Here is a 22507-nt window from a genome sequence, read left to right as displayed (position 1 = left end):
TAATCATGAAATGGAATACTACTTAGCAGTAAAATGAATTTATACACACAAGAATACTACAGGTGATTTTCAAAATAATTGTGAAAGAAATCAGAACAACACAAAAGAGTATATACAGCATCATTCTATTTACATAAAACTGTCAAAAATGCAAACTAGTCTATTGTGAGAGAAATCAGATTAGTGGTTCCCTATGGATGGGTGGTGTAGAGAATGCAAGGAAGACAGCATTATAAAGGATCACAAACACCTGGAGGTGCTTGGTATGTCAACTGTGTTCATTGGGGTATGATTTCAGAGGTGTACATTATATCAGAACATCAAATTTTACACTTCATGTCATTTACTGAGTATCAATCCTGTTTAAAAAAGCTGTTTAAAAGAAGATACCTGTTTAAAATGCATTTGAGGTTTCTAATGTACAGATAAGTAACATGTATGATAAAAGTAAGGAAATAAAGTTATACTACTGTAAGGCAATTAAGCTGTTATGTGAATGTATTACTTTAATTGTGATATGTAATAACTATTAATATGTGACATTCTAAACCCTACAGCAAACACACACACACACACACACAAACACACACGAGACAGGTCATGCCTTGTGATTTCAAAACTTACTACAAAACTACAGCAATCAAGTGAAACAGAATTTAGAGTCCACAAAACACCTTCACATTTATGATCAACTGATCCACAAAGGTGTCAAGTCAATTCAATGGGGAAAGAACAGTCTTTTCAAAAAACTGTGCAGGGACAAATGGAAATGCACATGCCAAAGAATGAAGTTGGAGACCTATCTCATATCAAATAAAAAAATTAGCTCAAACTGATAAAAGATCTAACTGTAAGAGTTAAAACTATAAAACTCTTAGAATATAGATGTAAATCTTTGTTATCTTGGATAATGCAATGGTTTCTTAGAAGTGACACTAAAAGCACAAACAACAAAAAACAGATAAATTGGACCTCATCAAAATTAAAGATTTTTGTGGTTTAAAGAACACCATCAAGAAAGCAGCAAGACAACACACAGAATGGGAGAATATTTTGCAAATCATACATCTGATAAGGAACTACTTTCCTAAAATATATCAAGAAGCACTATAACTTAATGACAAAAAGATACCCTACTTTAAAAATCGGCAAAATATCTTAATAGCGATTTCTCCAAATGAGATATATAATAAGGCCAATAAGCCCATGAAAAGGTTCTCAACATTACCAGCCATCAGGGAAATGAGTATCAAAACTACAATGACATACCACTTCACACTCAGTAAAACATCTATAATAAAAAAGAAATATATAACAGATTCACAAAACTTGGAGAAATTTAAATTCTTATATATTGCCAGTGGGGATGTCAAACAGAGCAGCCACTTTGGAAAATTATCATGTAATCCTCAAAATTATAATACAGAGTTCACCATATGTCCCAGCAATTCCACTCCTGGTTACATAACCAAAAAATTGAAAACACATGTCTACACAAATATTTCTACACTAACATTTGTAACAGATATTTTCATAATAGCCAAAAAATGAAAACTACCCAAATGTCAATCAACTGATAAACAAAATGTGATATATCTATACAGTGGAACATACTCAGCCATCAAGAGGAATAAAGTACTGATAAATCCTGTAACACAGATGAACCTTGAAAAACCTCTGGCTAAATGAAAGACTCAGTCACAAAAGACCACATATTGTGTGATTCCATTTATATGAAATGTCCAGAATAGCCAAATCTGTAAATTCTATAATGTAGATTAGTAGTCACCTAACATGATAATGTGTGTGTGTTGGGGATGCAGGCCGAGGAAGCTTGGGACATAGAGAGGTAACTGCTAAAGGATAATGGGTTTCTTTTTAAGGTGATGAAAATGTTCTAAGAATAATTGTGGCTTAATGGTTACACAACTCTGAAACCCTAAAAACCAGTTAATTGTATATTTTAAATGGATGAACTACATGGTATGTATATCTCAATAAAACTGTTACCCCCCCCAAAAAAAGGAAAAGGAAAGTATTAGCCAGAATTATGAACTTCTCTTCAAATCTTCTAATAAACTCAAGCTTTAATTTCATTATTAAAATAAGAGATAAAGCTATTAAATAATACAAGACAGAATAAAAAAATAATTATTTCATCTAAAAGAATCTCAAAAAAGGGAATACAAATGAAAACAAATAGCAAAATGATAAATTTAAATCCTACAATATCAGTGATTACATTAAAAGGAAATGGATTAAACACTCCATGATTAAAGAGCAGAGTCTAGCAGACTACATATAAAAAGCAAGACCCAATTATATGCTGTCTATAACAAACTCATTTTAAATATGAACAAAGATAGACCAAAAAGAGTATAAAATGTTAAACCATGCTAACAATAAGTTAAAGGCTACACTGACTATATGAATATCAAAGTAGACTTGAATGTCAAAGTAGATTCAGAAATAGCAGTAATAACAGATATAAAGTGGTACATCTCATAGTGAAAAAAGGGATCAATTCATCAGAAAGACATAGCAATCCTAAATCTGCATATACTTAATGACAAAGTTTCAAAACGCATGAATCCAAAATGGACAAAACTGAAAGAGGAAACAAATTCAAATACAGCTGCAGATGCCAACAGTCTCCTTTGAGTAACTGACAGAACAAGTAGACAGAAAGTCAGTAAAAAAACAGATGACTTATCACTCTCAACCAATTTGATCTGATATATATATATAGAATATAGAGTCACCCAGAGAGAGAATATACTAAGCCATAAAACATTTTTTAAAATTTAGAAGGACTAAAATTATAGAGCATCATATATTCTCTGACAAGAACATAAATAAATTATAAGTCAGCACCAAAAGAATATCTGGAAAATCCTCAAATACCTGAAAATAAAACCACATACTTCTAAATAACCCATGAATCAAAGCAGTCAAATAAGAAATTAGGAAACATTTTGCACTGAATAATAATGAAAACACAATATATCACAATTTGTGAGATACATTTAAAGCAGGGCTTAGAGGAAAATTAATAGTTTTAAATACTTACAAGAAATATTTACAATCTATGATCTAAGCTTCCACTTCTTAAAGAATATCAATGATTACATTAAAAGGAAATGGCTTAAACACTCCATGATTAAGAGTAGAGTCTAGCAGACTACATATAAAAAGCAAGACCCAATTATATGCTGTCTATAGAACCTCATTTTAAATATGAACAGAGATAGATCAAAAAGAGTATAAAATGTGTTTAAGAAGCTAGAAGAGCAAATGAAGCTCAAAATAAGCATAAAGAAGAAAATAATCAGAAAAAAGACAAAAATCAAAGAAACAGAAAACTGAAAAAACAAAAACAAACAAAAAAGAAACAAGATGTTTTTGGAAATGATCATTAAAACTGATAAACCTCTATCTGGACTGATCAAGGAAAACAAAAAACAAAGAAAGAAAATACACATTGATGTCAGGGGATAAAGGACTTCACTACAGAACCTACAGACATTAAAAGAGTAAGTATATATTATAAATAACTTTATTATCAATAAATTTGACTACTTGGATGAAATGAACAAATTAGTAAGACAGACACAAGAATGAATAGAAACTCTGAATAAACTCTAATAAAGAAATCAAATTTGTAATTTAAAACCTTCCAACAGAGAATAATGCTACAGGCCCAGAAAGCTTCACTGTTGAATTATATTATACATTCATGGAAGAATTAATACTAGTATTCCACAAACATTTAGAAAACAGAGATGAACGGAGTATTTTCTTGCTCCTTTTAAGAAGCCAGCACTACCCTCATATCAAAACCAAACAAAGACATAAGAGAACCACAAATAACACCTCACAACCCTGCCACCACCAGCTCTCCCCCACGGCCACACACACACAGGCAAGACTTGAACTGACACTTCAAAAAGAATGGCCAATAAGCTCATGAAAAAAAGTTCAACATCATTAGTCATCAGGGAAATGCAAATTAAAACCAAAATGAGATTATTAAAATTAAACAGATTTCAAAAAATTAAAACTAGACAATCCTAAATGTAGACAAAAGTGTAGAACAAATGAAACTATCATACACTGCTAGGGGATGAAAGTTGAGGGAGGTAGGGCATGATATAATCACTCTGGAAAATAGTTTTCAGTTTAGTATCAGTTTTAGCATGCATTCAATGTATGACCCAACAATTCTACTTTCTACCATACAACTTAGTATTTACTAATGAGAAAAGAAAACACAAGTCCACAAAAGACATGTAAGTGAATATTTATAGATACTTTATCTTAATAGCCCAAAACTAAAAACAACCTAAATGTTTATCAACAGGTAAATGGATGGACACACTTTGGTATTTCTATACAACAGAAATGACAAGGAACTCAGGAATACAAAGGAACATATTATTGTCATATGCAAGAACATGGAAGAATTCCAAAACACATGCTGAGCAAATCAAGGCAAATGTTACAAAAGTAGTACACACTATGGATTCCATTTATATGAAATAGCAGAAAAGGCAAAACTTGTCTATAGTGACATAAAACAGATGAGTTATGTAGGCCTAGTGGCTGGGTGAGGTGGGCTACAAAGGAACATGAGGGAACTTTGAGGATGCCAGGAATAATTCTTGATTAGGGTTGGTAGTTACAAACCTAACAAAACTCAAACTGTGCATTAAATATAGATGCTTTCTTTATGTGTAAATAAAGTTGACTTAAAAAGTAAAAGAATGATTATGGCACACATTTAGGCAGAAAGTTGTATCTCTACCTCACATCATTCACAAAAATAAACTGGGCTAAAGATAAACAGAAAACAAAACTGCAATTACAGTAAAAGAAAAGAGGATATGTTTATGATCCTGGGGAAGGAAATGCCTTCTTTAACAAGACATTAAAGCTTTACAGAAGAGAAAGACATATTTGTTTATCAAAATTAGAATCTTCTAGACCATAAAACTTAAAAAGGCATTTTTAGAAGCTAGAATTCAAACACAACAACAACAAAATCTTCCTAAAACCCATTAGGTGAAAGGTGTAACCCAAAGGAAACAGGAAAAATCATCCAGGCAGAAATCAACTGGATGACAAATACGTAAAGATGCCGAACCTCACTAGCAATCTAGGAAACAGAAGGCCATTTTTTCTCTCCAAAGATTGGTGCTTAAAATACAAAATGGTGGTGGGCATGTGAGGAATAATAGAGAATACAAGTGAGAGTACCCACTAGTACGATCACTTTGGAGGGAGGTTAGGAGGATACATTCAGTATATACTCTCAATAGTTAGCAATTCTACCTCTTGACTTTTACCCAAAAGAAACTTGTCTGCACAGAAGACATGAAGAAAAAAATATCCACTAAAGCAATGTTTATAGAAATGAAAAGTTGGCAACAAGTTAAATACCAAAGAGAAATGGCTAAATAAATATACATTTATACTACAGAGCAATTAAAATAAAGGAAATACCTCTATATGTAATATGTTTTATATATATATATATATATATGTACATTATATAACATGGAAAGGTCTCTAAGACCTATTGCTAACTGATTAAAACTACAGAACAATGTATCTGGCAAAATAAAATAAATGAGAAAACGCTTATATGTAATGATTACATATATATATGTATGTAAATGAATATGAAAAGACTTGCAAGGTATATATGACAGTAGCTCTGGTGAGACAGAGGCGGCAGAGTTGGGGAAGGCTATAATTAGGAGTCCTAGTAAAACTTTCACAAGGAAAATGTATTCTTGTATTACTTGTGTAAGTATGAATTAAAGTAAAAAAAAAATCTGATTTTAGATTATCTCGGAACTGCCAGCTGAGGAACCTCTTTCTATAGAACAAAAGTGTGGTTACTTCATCTAAGGAAAGGAGTTCCTCAGACAAGTCTGAAAATACCTGTGGCATAGAATACCATAACAGTTTGCAAAAATGGTGCCTTTTAAGTCTCTTCCCCTTACTGCCTTCCAAGCTTTCTCAAGTACCTCTCAATCGAAGTCACTCTCAAGTCCATTATATTGCTTTGTTTTCTTCATAGCAATTATCACTATCTGCACTACTTATTCACTTATTTATTGTCTGCCTCCCACTGGAATGGGAATGGCAAGACAATTTTGTATTTATGTGACTTTAGTCAAGCCATTTATAGAGTCTCCTTACAGTATCAAAGACATTTCGTTTACTTACCTTAGTTGGAAAAGGAAATTTGGAAGGTTCTGTTTTGCAAGGTGTATGAATAGCCGTTAGAGGGGGAGGCCATGAATGCGTCATCTCCTGAAATGTAATTATTACAAGTTTGTTTTCAACCAGGTCAAGGATAAAAATTACACAGCTAAAAACCAGACCTGTATTATAAATGCTGGTTTCAAGATTGCTCCTCCAAAAGTTACATATTTAATCAATAAAAATTAAGCACAATTGTGTGCAAGGCACTATGGGATAAGTAACAGATAAATAATAAACACTCCCTGGCTTCAAGGAGCTTAGAGTTAAAATGATGAGACCTGTGAGGCGTTACCAAAATAAGCCTGTACTCTACTATAAGGCATATAGTAACATGATTCTGAGGAAGAGCTTGCTTGTAGGAGTGATAGGAGGGGGATAATAATAATAAAAGCATCTAACATTTATTGTGTATCTTTAAATGAGCCAGATAATGTGCTGTTTTACAAGTCTGTTACTCATTTTGTACTCACAATGACATTAGAAGGTAGATACCATTATTTTAATACATCGTAACCCCATGTAGGATGAAATTTAAACACAGAGGTTATTTATTCAAAGTTACACGTTTAGTCAGTAATGGACACAGAATTTCATCAAAGGAATCTGGCTTCAGAGCCCATACATGGATGGGGAATTCTGGTCAAGTAAAAGAAATCAGAAGGCAGACATTAAAAACACATGAGGAAGACAAGCAAGGCTATAAAGTCTGATTTCACTCAATGCCTCCTACCTAATCATACGCAAGTATGTGCAAATGGAGGTTTGGATATGATCACAATGTATGTAAGTAGAGAAGCAGGGAAGAGAAACATATGACTTAGAATAGGGAGGGAGTGTTTTATTTCTGGCATTTAGTTTAAAGTCAAGTCATTAGACAGATTGAGAAAACACAATAAATTAAAGGTGATACAACATTTAGGAATTTACCCTATAGCTATACCTGGGTTATGTACAGATACATGTTCAAAGTGCTCATGATCAAAAAATGGAAAAAACATAAATGTCCAACAACACAGGTATTTTAAATAAATTACCAGACATCCACACAATGGAACACCAAGCCAACAGTAAAATGAGAAATTTAATTAGTGATTATGAAATGATGCCCACAGTATATTGTTAAGTGACAAACACAATTCATAGTCTACGTCCTAGGAAATGTTTATTATGTAAAAAATCTCTGGAAGATAGTTAACTGTAGCTACCTTGGGCAAGAGAATGACATAAGGAGAAAGAGAAAGGAGCACATGATACAGTCTCTACTATTCAAGTCACTTGCACTGTAATTGCTCTTTAGCCTCTTACAATGCTTTATTATTTAATAGCATTTCACTTTCTGAAATAATACAGTCGATTATTTCCTACACTCTGTGCTAGAATGTCAGCTCAAGTACAACACTTTACACAGGGCTTGACACATAGTAAATGCTCAATTAGTAAGCCTTGAATTAATCAATCATATTTTAAAAATAAACATGTATCACTTTTAGGTCAAAAATTTTTTTTTATGTTTGTGATGGGATCCCTAAGAAACAGTATGATTACAAATACCAAGAAAACATGAAGAACATGCAGACCCGAAGTCCCTTGCATGTTGCACATTTGGGAAGGGGAAAGGAAATAGAAACTCAGTATGTCCCAGGTTTTCAGTGCTGGTATTTTACACCTCAAATACCAAAATCCTCTCAATAGAAAACCTTTTTAACTCTCCATCATCAAATGATGGAGCACCTGTGCACCAATCCCTATATATATAAAATGCTGAATAAATGGTCAGAAACATCAAAGAGATGACTAAATATAAGAAAACCTAGTATTTCTTGCATGTATGAAAGTGCCATGCATTTTCAAGAATCCAGGGTAAGCAATATATGCTCCCTTTGACTTTTCATATACATGACATCTGAAAAAATGAATGGTACATAAGATTCAAAGGGAAGATTTATCACTGTAGTCTCATAAATGGGGAAGAAAGATTTCACAGGGATTCTAAGAAAAAACAAAATCGATATACAACTGAAGTTGTATCAACTACTTTTAAAAGGTAAAACAGCATAAAGTGTATGGCTCAGAGAAATCAGTGTGGCAAAAGTGGTCAATCAATAGTGGGAGAGGTTAGGACTGGCCTGTGGACAGTCTGAAATATTGTTTGGACATTATTCTTTCTATGGGTCTAAGAGAACCACTGAAAATTTCTAAGAAGGAAATTAATTTATGAGGACAAAGGATTAAAGCAAAGAATCTGGTAGCAATACAGAAGACAGATGAGCAGGGATACTGGAGGCAGAAAGGCAGAGAACTGTATATTACAATTATCACAGCTCATGGTGGTAGAAATGGATATTTTCAAAGACTTTTTAAAGTCTAACATATTTTTGTGATTAAATGGAACATGAAAGAAAGCTAGGATTCTAAACTTACAAGCACAGAGATTGAAGGCAATACTAGTAAAATGAAGTCTAATAAATATGGCTTTAGACATGTTGAGCCTGAAGAAAGCTGCAGGGAGAATTCCAAATGGAGACCCAGCTAAGCAGCAATTAAGACACACAAACCAAAACCCAAAGGAGACCAAGCAGGAGACAGAGAGGGAATAGCTGTCTAATAAAGTCGTAAGAATGGAGAAAAATCAAGACAAAGAGCACAAAGAGAAGAGAATAAGATAGAAAATGCACCCATATTTAAGAAATAAGAGGAAACAAAAGTGTTCCCAAAAGACAAGAAAGGTAGATAGGAAAGAAAAACAATGAAGCGTAACAACAGTCAAGGAAGGAAGAATGTTTCCAGAGGAAAAAATAAAAATTCTTTACAATAGCAGAAAGAGTAGAGAACTCAAATGAAACCCCCAGTGAAGGGGAAGACAATGAGCTTAGAGAAAAAGGTTCAGTAGAATGGTAGAGGTACAAGAGAGATTATATGGGGTTAAATGAAGGGAGGAGAGAATAAAGTAGAAGCAGCCAAGGCAAGCAGTCTTTCAAAAGTATCTGTGGTGAAACCAAGTGTAGACACAAAAATTCAGGAGATTACACAAAAAGTACAAGTAACATGTGACTGATGGTTTATCTCTACTGAGCCTAAAGCAGTCACTGTCACTCATTAATTCACTAGACTTTTTCTTTTTACAACAGACACCTTTTTATTTTGTAAAAGAGGAATGTACTTTTTGATCATGTATTAATCTTAAACATATTCCATTAAACACACAAAATGTGCAATATTCAGAGATTTTTTCTTTGTAGGATTTAACCAGTACATAAAGATGTATTACAAAGCAAGCTATTTTTAATGTAATGGTTTGATAATTATTGAGCTTTTCAGCACTTCAACTAACTGATAACCTGAGAAAATACAAGTGTATTTGGTTTCTTCCTCTTTTCAAGGCAAACTGTTAAGACTGGAATTTGTTTTATTTACCTAAAAACAAAAACTAACAAACAATAAACAGCTCTTCAAGGCAAATGGTAAAACAACCCAAGTCATTCAGAAGCTAAGTATGAATATAAGAAAAATACAGTCAATTATTTTTGATGGACATAACTGGGTTACACATGTAAGCTGTCTACTGCTTCAAGTCCTTTGTAAAATATAGAGGGAAAGAGTAAGATGGTATCAGAACTTAATTAAATGAGAGAGACTGAAACTATAAAAAAAAACTTACTTTAAGAATTTCATCCACACAACTCACATCACCAGAAGCAGATGCCTTAAGAAAAAGGAAAAGAAACGTACATTAGATTTGGAGTCATTTATTATTAGATTTTTATCATTTGTTGCACAGATTTAACAGTATTATTAGAAATAAAATTAAATTTCAAAAAGTATTAAAGACCCTACTATTCTAAATCAGAACATTAATTAGAATCTTTGGACTAATTTCCTTAAATACAAATTTTTCAAGCACTAAAAATTTTAATCACATTGTACATGATTTAAAGAACTTTATATTTTCCATAAGTTTTTAAAAATCTTGTATTTCTTAGATAAATAATTTTTTGAATATAATTTTTCAAGTGAGCAACTTTAAAAATTTTTAAGTTTATTTATATACAAAATATACCATAACACTGAGCTACATCATTTCACATAACCTAACAAACAGAATAAAATTAACAGTATTGAAAGATTACTTATCTGGAACATGAAGGACATTTTACACAGCACTTCTTAAATCATGGAAGTATACTATTTATTCTAAGGCACAAACAGGAATTAGCTACAGTCTAACTGAAGGAGCATGTTGTCTGAAGAAGAAACAAATAAATTATCACTTTACTGTTTCTGGAGTAATTGATGACAAATGACATGAACAATGAGTTTCCCAAAGGCACAGGAAAGATTTTTAAATGTTCTCAGAAAGGCATTTTACCTAACCCTGACCTCTCTTCCCCACTGTTTGAACCTATGAGCTATGATTTTAGGCTGCTGGTATTACTTAAGAAACTTTTTATTGCAAAATCTACATTAAAAGATAAAATTTCAGTTATTTCACAATGAATGCCAACTTCCTTGGTTATTCTGAATATCACATTTTGGTATGCAGTTATAAATACTCTAAATTTCAAACCACCACTGTGAATCCAGAGTAAGTGCCTCAAAATTTTAAATGTGATCAAAGAAAACACAGCATCCAAACCATACATAACCATCTCCATAACCCAAAATAATCCTAACATTCACCACAACAAACCATGGCCCACATCTCATTCATGAGTATCACAATTAGAACAGAAATTAATTTTTTTTAAAAAAAGCACAAGACTATTCCATAAAATCAAAAGGAGGAAATCTGAGGTATAGACAGAGCACACTTTTATTCTGTAACTGACCTGTCATTTTAATATTTGAAAACAGTGAGAAAGCTGCTCTAATGCCCAGGAGAGAACTTGGAAGGAGATCATAAATGTTTCCTTAAACTTTTACATTCCTTACTATTAAGACAAAGTGTTCAAGTTCAATTATAATTTCATAGTAAATAGCTTCCAGAGTAATAATGTTAAAAGCTCTAAAGGTGTGACTTACATCCAAAGGTTGGGAAGGTATTTTCAGCTTGGTGAGATGTGCTTTGCTACTGGGCTTCAGTTCAGTCATGCTATTGCCATGGGATTGGCTGCTGTAGTGCTCAGAGGACAGCTTTGGTTCCATGGACTCCTGTCCGTCCATGGGTCGCACATAGGCAGTGGGTTTCTGTAACATTGAACTCGACTTTGACATCAGTGAAGGTGGGAAAGATTGATTTGAGTGCTGCCCACTTGAAAAAGGTACACGGGAAGGAGAATCCCAGTTTGCATCAGGGTCCCGAGGTGATTTGGAACGCTGATGTTCCTTGCTATGGTGATCATTCCCATGAGACCTGGAATGACTAGAGCTTAAAGAAGAAACAGCCTGGGATTTCCCAGGGCTGGAAGAGCGTGATTTGGAGTGTTCTGATCCATGCTGGCCTTTTTTCCGGCTACTGCTTCCACTACTGCTGTATGAGTCACGGTCATGCCTCTGGCCACTACTATTAGCACCACCACTCCCACCTGTACTGGTCCGCTGGCTACTGTGTCCACTCTGTAAGCTCGAGGACCGTTTCTGAGACTGAGAAGTGCTGGGTGCTGGTCCTACTGGAGTCCATTTACTACTCTGATGAGAGCTCCCATGTCTCTGTTCAAAGAAATTTGGGTTGGATTTTTCATCTGCTGTTGGTGGTACTGTAGGCTTAGGAATTGCCACAAGCTTTGGTATAGATCTGTCTCCTATGAAATCCTTCATCTCATCGTAGTTTCCCAGCATACTCTGAATACGACTTGATAGCTTATCTTCTTTGCTAGTCTACAAAAAAATTCAAAATAAAATTAAACAGTTAGCCTAACTGGAAATAAAAGATGCTTCTTCTAAACTGACTTTCCAAACCTCAAATGGAATAGGGCTTTTAAAAGGGAGGGCTCATCTTATACCTTAAGGTTAATACATCAAAGCAAACTCCAAACACATCATTTTTATGAAGAAAAAAATGCACTGAGTGAGTAACATCATGCTAAAACAAAATATTTTTAGGAGAAATATGTAAATAGATTTCAGGAGGGGAAAAATCCCAATTTCACCAATAAATAGCCTGGAACAGCAGCAAAAATCTTTTGAAGAGCAAGAAAAGTAATCTGCCTTTATGTAATTAAGTTCCAAGTAGCAGATTAGTCAACATCATTATTTTGGCAGAAAACATTATACTCCTTGTAACTCAATGTTATAGTTAAAAGCAGAAACAAAAACTTAGTCAAACAGCTGTACCCAACTGGCTTTTTTGTTTTATTACTGTTACTCATTAAGGTAGTAAAAGTCAATAACAAATTAAGCAACAAATTAAGTGTGGGTAATTCAATGGCTATTAATTCTGACCAACAAATGCTCCAACTTTTGAAGTCAGCGATACATGCCTTAAATTTCAGTAATTACTCTTGGATAGTAAGAAGATTCAAGGTGCCTACAAGCTTTAGGACTCTCTCACATTCATATATATAGAAGATAGTAAGTCTACTAATTACACTTTAAAGGGAATCAAGATTGAAGCGCCATTACTCTGAGGTTAGCATAAATCAATAATGACTTTGGATTATTTGAAAAGCAGTCTGATTAAACAAGAAGTAAATATATAGCAATTTATAAAAAACATCAAGATCAGAAGTTAAATCCAATCATTACAACGTAAGTACAAAATAAATGGTAGTATGATTTGAAGATTCTGGACCAGGCTCCTGTTTTTTCAAAATGCGTTTACTCCCTAATCCCAAACCCCAGGCGGCTTTGTGTTATACTCATATAAATGATGTCAGCTGAACTGTCTATAACTGGGAAATCCTTAAGAGCTCTTAAAAAGTGGCTTTTATAGATCTCATAGTTTCTACAAATACCAAATGTTGTAAGGGTAAACCTAGGGTATTCTGTTACATTTATATCTCATCAGAAAATAGTCTAACACTCTCAGTCTCATACTATAAACCAACAATGGTCAATACTGCTGCAATACATAATATGTAACTATTATACACAATATAAACCTTTAAATTTTAAGAATATTTCAAATGAAATCCAGAACCATATACAGTATTAAAGAGACATTTGTGGCCCCTACAGCTACACTAGAGTCATTACAAGTAGTACCATTCAGTGATTTATGTAATCCCAAATCAAGTAAAATCACAGTTCTAAAAATAGCAATTGGTTTAACTTAACAAATACGTTTTAATCTAAATCTGATACTAATTAAGTATTAAATATATTAGAAAATCAGAGTATTCAGTACATAAGAGAAAAAGAACCAGATTTGACGCTGAAGGCACATTTTTTCAAACATACTAATAATCACTGAAACTTAGTAAACTAAGTATGTTCATGGCAAGAAATAGGGGAAAACAAAAGAATCTACAACATATTTATCTCTGATCTATGTTATACTGAAAGAATCTAGATAACAGCAGGTGATGCATATCGATTCACAAAATTTTAACTTCATACAAGGCTAAGAAAGGTGAAATGGCTGCCCAGGGTTAGTGGCAGAGGCAGGAATATAGAGATGAATGATATAATCCAGACCACATTTTCAAGAGTAAAGGATAACAACGGGGAGAGGAGTAGAGTTGGATGACAGGAGGGTGCTAGTAATGCTCTATTTTTTTATTTAGGTCCTGATTATATGAAATTGTTCATATGAAAATTCTTTCAACTATAACATTTATTTTGTGTACATTTCTGCATGTATTTATACTCCAATGAAATGTTTACCCCTAAAAATACATTCTATTTAGAGGAAAGGAAAAAATGTTAAATGGTATACATGGTAATGCTTTTCCAATATAAAAATTTGAGTTTAAACATTTTAAAAGCAAAGATGTCACATTATTAGGAAAAAACATTTAAAGAATTACAACTTACAACTTTGTATGGCTCAGCAAAGAGAGGAGAGCTAGGTGGGAAGGCGTCTTCGCCCTGCTGAATTTCCTGATTCCGCCTTTCCCGTTCTTTCATACGCAGCACATTCCGGTCTTCACGGTTCATGTTGCTATGAAAAGAAACATAATCTTTACATCACAAAAAGAAAGGAAAAATTAAGTGTTCTGTACTGATTTCATCAGTTTAATACTTCAAGTGGAGATTCCCTTTAGACTTCCAAGTAATAACAAGCATTAGTGCTGAAGCTGGGTTTTGGGAATCGTTTTATCAACTAACACCAATATTATCTTCCACAACTATCCACCAGACAGGACACACTAGCCCAGAATATTAAGATCCATTCCATTGAAACACTTAAACCGTATCAACTTTTAAAGTAGTCTGCTAGCTAAAAGTCAGCTAAAACTTATACAGTCAGAAGGAGGACAGTACTTAAATCCAAATCCTTAATATTTTCTAATAAGCCTTTTATGGCTTCCTCTGGAAATCTAACTGTTCTTTGCTATTAAAGGCATACAACCCACGCCCACCTACCACCCCTTTCCCCCAGAGTCCAGTGCTTTTCTCTACTTCGCATCTACCTTATCTTGATTTCTTTTTGTCCCAAACACAGCTTCCTTGGTGTCCATCCTTATGGCAGATTGACCTCAGCTTTGCTGTTGTTCTAGATTCCCTAAAAAATGACATTTCTCCTCTAAATACATTAATATTTCAATTAATACCTCAATAAATGGCAACACGGAGGCTTTCAGCAATAGAAACTAAAATTAACTTGGGTTAGTATCAGTAGTTCTAACTATTGAAAAAGAAAAAGTCTTTGGGGATAAAGGGTAAAATGAGGGTGTCATTTCTATCATGACAGTGTGTTGTATTTTCACTATGAAAAACCAAGGATAATAGTTATTTACAGCAGCAGGGGTTTTGGTTAAATAGATAATAATGAAAAAGGCTGTCAAACCCTGGACATGGGATTACAAGGGACTCTGCGACACTCTTCCCTGAAAATAGATTAAATCATCTGTCTCGGGTTTAAAAAAAAAAGTCCTGTTGAAGGTCAAAGGGAAAAATCAAGTTATACTTGTATAGCATTTCTAACCTAATGATTCATAAATCAAATTAATCAGAAAATTAAAGTCAATCAAGATTGGGGGAAACTATAATCATAAAATTAGAATGGAGAGCAAAACCAATAAAATCCTGAAGATTTTTGTAAGTAGTTAGAATAGTGCAAGTAATTCAAAGATAAAAATTCCTGATCTGCACAATTTAGTATCATGCAAATAAAGCAACACAGTATTTTTAAAAATATTCTAAATGTTCCAAATGTGCATTTGAGTCATTTCTGATTTGCATAAGTGTTCTAACAAACTCAGATGAAAATATAAGCTATTCTTAGGGAAATAGTATATACTTTCTCTGGTCTAATATTTTTAGCACCATACAGAACCACACAAAAAAATGTGGATCTTTCCTAAATACCCTAAAGACATCTGTACTTTGGTATTCAGAGAATAAAACCAAAGAATATAGATTATCCTCCAGCACACCTGAACCAACTAAAAATTGTACATTAGTAACAATCAAGGTTTAAATAGACCTCTAGAGCTACAGTGCTGCAGCAAAGTTATTTTAAGTCTAATAGTCTAAGGGACGTGTTAACTACCCATTTCCTAAACTCAATTCCCGAGTGATCAAAAAACAAAAATGCCTTCTTAAAACTATGATATAATTTTATGTATTCCACAGCACAAAAATTATCATGCAATAAATAATACTTGTACATTTACTACAAAAATAGGTATGATTCCCACAAAAAACTTCCCCCTAAAATCCAATAACAAAAAACTATTTTCTTAAATAATGGAAGTCATCCAACTGAGTGTTTTTTTTTAACACAACAGCCAAGAAGCTGAGAATTAAATTAACTGCTTGTAAGGACTAATATCCCAGTTATAGCTCTTAATTCTTTTTCTGATTTGACTTACTTTCACATCTAATTTATCATTTCCACTTTTTCTACTGTTTTTTTGAGCATCAATATCTCTGCCTAAGATAAAATTAAGTTTCCCCCACAGCAGTAATTCCAGTAATCTGAGTTACCCTAAAAATAACACAAAATTTAAATATAAGTCAACTTGAAGTAGTATATCTTTACTGTACAGGCAAAATTATTTTATAGCATATCCCTCAGGATATTTGCAACTGTATACTGAAACAGGATTCAGTTAAAATTAGCAAAACAGTATCTGTGGGACTACTAGATAAAAAAGGTTTTTTAAAAAATTAGCAAGTAGATGGCTTCACTGGAGATGGATGGTATAGATTTGCTTTGTTTACGTAACCGTATTCCTATTATGTTAATATGTGTGTGCAAATTAGTTAGTAGTTTAAAACCTATACATACTTAAGGTACTCTACAAGAAGATATGTCAAAGAAATAATCAATCCTCCCATGTTTCCTTCCATATGCTACATCTATAGCTTTTCTTCTTCCTTCCTAATTACAACCCTTAAATAGAATTCGTGCCTCATATCGAATTTACCGAGTATCATAATTCCTCCAGGTGGTAAAGATACCTCGAGACAAGTGCTGGGCATAGAAGCCACAGGGCATAAATCTGCAAAGAAGTAAAAAGCTAACCTTTGCAAACAATATGGCTTCTCTCTCACTTACCAACTTTACATTTCCCTGTATGGCCCCGGAAGATGACTGGTTAGCCAGAGACAGGTAAGATTGCTCAAGGGAGGAACAACCTAAGACAGGCACAGTCGCAGGGGGGCCATCAGGTGAGAATTTGGGGATCAACAGAGGTGAGGCTCAGAACCTCACCCCCCCTGCTTTGAGAGAAATCTTCTGCATCCATGGACATCTTGCTGCCCTTGTCTAGCCTGGATTAATACTTAGTCCATAGGCACACACCTGATCATCTGATCATCTACATTTGCCCTCTTACAGCACTAAACTATGTTTTCTACCTTTATCTTGCATCTACCTACCACTTCAGCATTTTATTAAAAATAAAAATAATAATAATAATAGAGGGAGAAATGTGGGATCAACATATAAATCAAGTACAAAAATCAAACGAATATTCATATTTGACCTGATTGCTTATAGGTCATAATGCGTGATCAAAACCGAAAGTTTCTGTGATGAATGCCCTTGTACTGTTCACCATGTAAGAATTTATTCACTATGTAAGAATTCGTTCACCATGTAAGAACTTGTTCGTTATGCTTCAGAAGATTGGAGACTGACGAGAATTAGGCTTGAGATGGATTAATGATTGTGCATTGAGCATTGACCCCCCTATACTGAATTTTATTGTTGTTAACAACCATTTGATCAATAAATATGAGAGATGCCCTCTCAAAAAAAAAAAAATTAGCAAGTAGAGAGTTCTCTTTCTAAAGTTTTTTGTTACTTAAGGTAAATTGTGTTAAGTACCCATCAAGTATTTACATTAGGATGATGTATCACCATTATAAACAACATCCTATTGATAAAAAGAAACAAAGGATCTTCAACTTTACTTAAGGTTTGTTGCTGGTGATAATTATACAGAAATTTTACTGCTGAGTAGTCAACACTGAGCAAATGAATACACATTGATACTTTTGGGGAACCACAGATCTTACTATGAGAAAAAAAAAGATACAAATATAGAGTGGAATAAGGAGAAAAAGAACCTTTAGGGATTAGGAATTAGTAGTAGTACTATGAACTCACACTTATACAATTGACCCTTGAACAGTGCATGGGTTGGGGGGGCCAAACCCCACCACCACACAGTCGAAAATTCACATATAACTTCTGAACCCCCACAAAGCCTTAACTGCCTGCTGTTGACCAGAAGCCTTACAGGTAACATAATCAATTAACATATTTTGTATGATATATGTATTATATACTACAGTCTTATAATAAAGTAAGCTACAGACAATGGTTTTTAAAACTGTTGCAAATCTCCAAAAATTTTTCGAATATATTTATTTATTGAAAAAAATCAGTGTGTAAGTGGACCTATGCAGTTTAAACTTGTGTTATTCAAGGGTCAATCATATAAATATATATACACACACACACACACACATTTTATATCTATTTTACATATATTTATATAGTCTCTAGCTCTATCCACTGAAAGTATAGGAGCAGTGAAACCCCAGTAGAAAGCAGAACCTTCAGCACCCAAATTTTGATTTCTAGTATCATTCCCCACTAAAATGGAACAGGACTTTCTGGAGAAATAGCTAATTCCAAAGGATCCAGCAGGGAAAATGACAAATTGACCCCAAAACATCTTGTAACTGCAAGGAAATGTTCAAAAACTGATGGGGGGAGACATACCAAAAAGGCACAGGAACCAGCCTTTAGGGACTCTCATCACTTAGATTTAGAAATATGAGTATCAAAATGAAATATAATCAATTAAATAAAAAAAAGAATCCCTGAATCCACAGTGATAATAGCAAAGAAAAAAATAAAAAGAGAAATAAAACAGGGAGCAAATGTCCTTCTTTATACCCTTAATCAAGTGACCAGACTTAATTTTTATCAATAATGGGACACCTGACATCATGTACCTTCAGATGTGAAGCGCTGAAGACTTAATATCAACACCTAGGTATCTTCCCGCTAAAAACATTTAACTCAACCTAATCATGAGTAAGCAGCAGACAAATAGAGAAATCACATCACAAAACTGGCCTGGACTCTTCAAAAATGTCAGTATCATGCGATCCCCCACCTCAAAAAAGTGGCTGGGGGGCTACTTCTACATTCTTCTACATTCAAGGAGACACAACAAGTAAATGTAATGCATGATCCTTCATTTCCCAGATCCTGGATCTGGGAAGGAAAAAAATGATTGTGAAGGACAATATTGAGAAACTTGGAGAAATATGACTATGGATAGTATTTCTGATAATCAAATCAATGTTAAGTTCCTCAACAGTGATAATCATATTTGGTTACATAGGAGAATGTCCTTGATTCTTAGTACACGGCACACATGAGTGAAACACCGTATCAGCAACTCTCAAATGGTTCTGCACCCATCAGAATACACACCTACACACCGAGTATGTACTGAATGGTGTGTGTGTGTGTGTGTGTGTGTGTGTGTGCGCGAGCGCGCGTACAGACAAGAGGATGAGTAGCAGCAGCAGCAGTTATGGAAGGATGACATAAGAATACATAATTCCTTCATAGGTTTGAAAATTTTCAATATAAAAGATGGAAGGCAACGTTTACATATTAGAACACTTTTGGGTGCTTTCCAGCATTTTTCAGCCTTGGGATATATTACCAAACCATCTCTTCCTTATTATGAAGTATTTCTCCCATGCCTATGGTGTACACCCTCCTACATTCAAATTCAAACTGATCATCGAATGCTCTATAACTCCTCCTGTTTAATAATTTATTACAGTTGAGAAAAATGTAACACCATTCTTGGCTAGGAGGGGGGACACCATCAAAATGCCAGTTTCAGTGTTCTAAAGTCAATGGGCATCCCAAATTTATCTAAAGCAAGATTTAAAATTTATTAAGTGTAGTTTTCAATATGCAACAAGCACCTGTTATATATCTAGCACTGGTGAGAGAACAAGAAGAATTTGCCACACAAGATATTAAAACTTACTATAAAGCCATTACCACTGTCAACAAACTGATGAGTAAAACAGAGGCCAGAAATAAACCCAAAGATACACAGGATATTAAGACTTAAACCCAATTCAGTAAGAATGTTTTATTTAAAATATTTTATTTAATAGTAATACTTTTCTAAGGTAATAGTTATTAAAATGGTGAATTCATGTGTCAAACGTAGCCAGAAAAAAAATCCCTCAGCCTCTTTCATAGGACCTACAGAATTAAAAGCATAAGCTGTTAATAGATGTAGACCAGAAGCCACAAAGATGTTTACTGCAGCACTGTTCTTAGTGTCCACACTGAAAATAACTGATTGCTGAAGAACAGAGAAATGGCTAAATAAACCATAGTTTATTAAAACAAATTAGGTAGATCTTTGGCAACTAATCTGGAGGAATTTCTGTAATTGCCATTAAGTGAGAAAAAGTAGATGTAACATAATAAATGTAATATAACTGATCACCTCATTATTTCTTGGTAAACTCATCAGGAGAGTTATTAGATATATATATAGATAAGAACTGGATATAACTAACTAATGTCAGAATGTGCCAACTAACAGTCTCACAAGTTAAACCCAAGAAAACTGAAATCTGACTATCCAGTTTTCATACACAATATGTCTCCCTATTTAGCTACATCTTCTTTCTTGGCCCTCAGTAAATGGCTGTTCTCATAAATACAAATAAGGAGTATTCTTTTACCTATGTATTTTTCAAAAGAGAGAAACTCTGATGGTTTTGTTTTATCACCTATAAAAGCAATACTCTTTGCTCAAAACCTCTAATATGGTTAGTAGAAAGTAAAACTCACCATAATTTCCCAAGTAGAAATGATTACATATACAATTCTTACTTTATTTAATAAGCAACACAGTTCCCCATCAAAATATATTGGATCTTCTTTTTTTTTAATGGGCTACACAGTAGTCATTTAACCAGAAAGCCCCTGAGAGACAACTGGATTGTATCTAGAATTTGGTATTACAAACAGTACAATAAATTTTGTGTGTGTGTGTATGCACACTCTATTTTAGCTTCAGATAAATATCTACATGTGGAATTGCTGAGTCAAAGGTATCTCCTATGCTATTTTAATATTTATCATTAAACTGCTTTCCAAAAGACTGTCGACTGGCACCTCTACCAACACAGTGTAAGACTGCCCTTTAACCATGCCATTTTCTATTCTAAGTATTATAATTGTGCCACCAATCTAAGAGGTTAAAAAAATGCTTACAATGACTTATATTTCATTATTCAACAAATACATGAGCCTACTATTGCTAAGCACTGTGCTAGGAGCTGGAGAATGACACAAAGATGGTCCTTGACCTTATAGGGCTCACAGTCAGCTAACTGCATTCTACTGAACTTCTCTGATAGCTAGATCGCATGTTCTTTTCATGTTACTTAAGCATTGTGAACTGTCTATCCACATCTTTTGTCCATTTTTCTATTGAAGTTGATAATCTTTTGATTATGTAACAACTATGCTTTCCCAATTTGTCATGTATCTTAACTGAGGAATATATGGTTAGGATTAAATCTTACATTAAACCAAGCATCCTAACTCTACTTATCATTTCTTCAAGTATTCTGCCTCCTCCTCCAGGACCACTCCCAAATTCTAACAGCAGGCCATGCCTAAACTCTCCTCAATCCCTTCACAGTAAGATTTTATAAACCACACTACAGTGGCTGAAATATGTTAATATTCTCTCCAAGTCTTCTGATTTCTGTCTGTCTTCTTTCCTTTCACTTTGATCTATATCTGCTCAGCCTCTCTGGAGTTTTCCATTCTTTATTCCTGTGAGATAGTTATAATTAAACTAAATAAACAAATAATTTTAAATTCTATACTATAGACACTGTGTATATCTTTATTCTCAGTAATCTAGTATCCAAAGAGACCCAAAGTGAATTCTACTATGGACAACACGGGATTGCAGTACTAAGGAAACGAAAGAAGGTCTGACTTTGATAGGCAGCATCTACTAGTTACTGCAGTTATTATAAATCGTATCCACTCACTATTAGCAAGTGGAATTGCATTTAGAGAGAAACTGGGCAAATTAGAAAGCAGTCACGTCTCAGCCACTTTCTCTGAAGATCCTTAGGACCTTCTGGGGAAAAAAGGAAGGAAATAAAAGAGGGGTTAAGAATGACAATCTCAGAAGACTGCCAAGCATAACTCAGAGCATATGGTACATGTACAATAACTATCTACTGGATGACTATCTGGGGGAAAAAGAGAGGTCCTCCCTTATTTCTCCATAATCAGTATCAGAGAGGCTAAGGTATTAATTCTCAAGATGACCGTTTATTTCACAATATACAGCTCCTGAAATCATAGGTGATCCAGGTGGTTTAGTTAAAAGCAAAGACTATTTGATAATCTAGATGTAGAGGGCTCTTCTTGCTAATGAAAATTCTCAAGCATGAAATGTCTAGTAACCAAAATCCAACACAGGCAATTACCACTTAATTAACTTCTTAAATATCTTAACAAAGTAAAGTCCTGAACTCCAATTAAACTATAAACCACTGGGGCACTGTAATTTAGTAAATGGGATAAATCAAGGATACCTGAATTTTAGTTCTGGTTTGGTTTATATAATATACTAGATAGATGACTTAGGTTAAG

General features: G+C 33.8%; 1 protein-coding gene across 4 annotated transcripts in view; it reads right to left on the bottom strand.

The window, feature by feature from the left end:
- The window catches only part of AFF4 (ALF transcription elongation factor 4), a 92955-nt gene that overhangs the window by 50867 nt on the left and 19581 nt on the right, over positions 1 to 22507 (bottom strand). For 2 of the 4 annotated variants that reach the window (XM_073221334.1, XM_037003559.2), the window contains exons 2-5: positions 14185 to 14311; positions 11293 to 12087; positions 9932 to 9976; positions 6235 to 6321 (exon numbers count right to left, since the gene is read on the bottom strand). In XM_073221334.1, coding sequence (XP_073077435.1) covers positions 6235 to 6321; positions 9932 to 9976; positions 11293 to 12087; positions 14185 to 14307 — 1050 coding nt within the window. In that variant the 5' untranslated portion in view covers positions 14308 to 14311. Of the gene's footprint in view, positions 1 to 6234; positions 6322 to 9931; positions 9977 to 11292; positions 12088 to 14184; positions 14312 to 14783; positions 15216 to 22507 lie in introns of those variants that run through there. The other 2 variants (XM_017652512.3, XM_073221335.1) reach the window with 2 other exon arrangements.

This window comes from Manis javanica, chromosome 14 (assembly GCF_040802235.1).
Source record: "Manis javanica isolate MJ-LG chromosome 14, MJ_LKY, whole genome shotgun sequence".
NCBI lineage: Eukaryota > Metazoa > Chordata > Mammalia > Pholidota > Manidae > Manis > Manis javanica.
The sequence above is the reverse complement of the archived record's forward strand: the minus strand, read 5'-3'. Positions and strand labels throughout refer to the sequence as shown.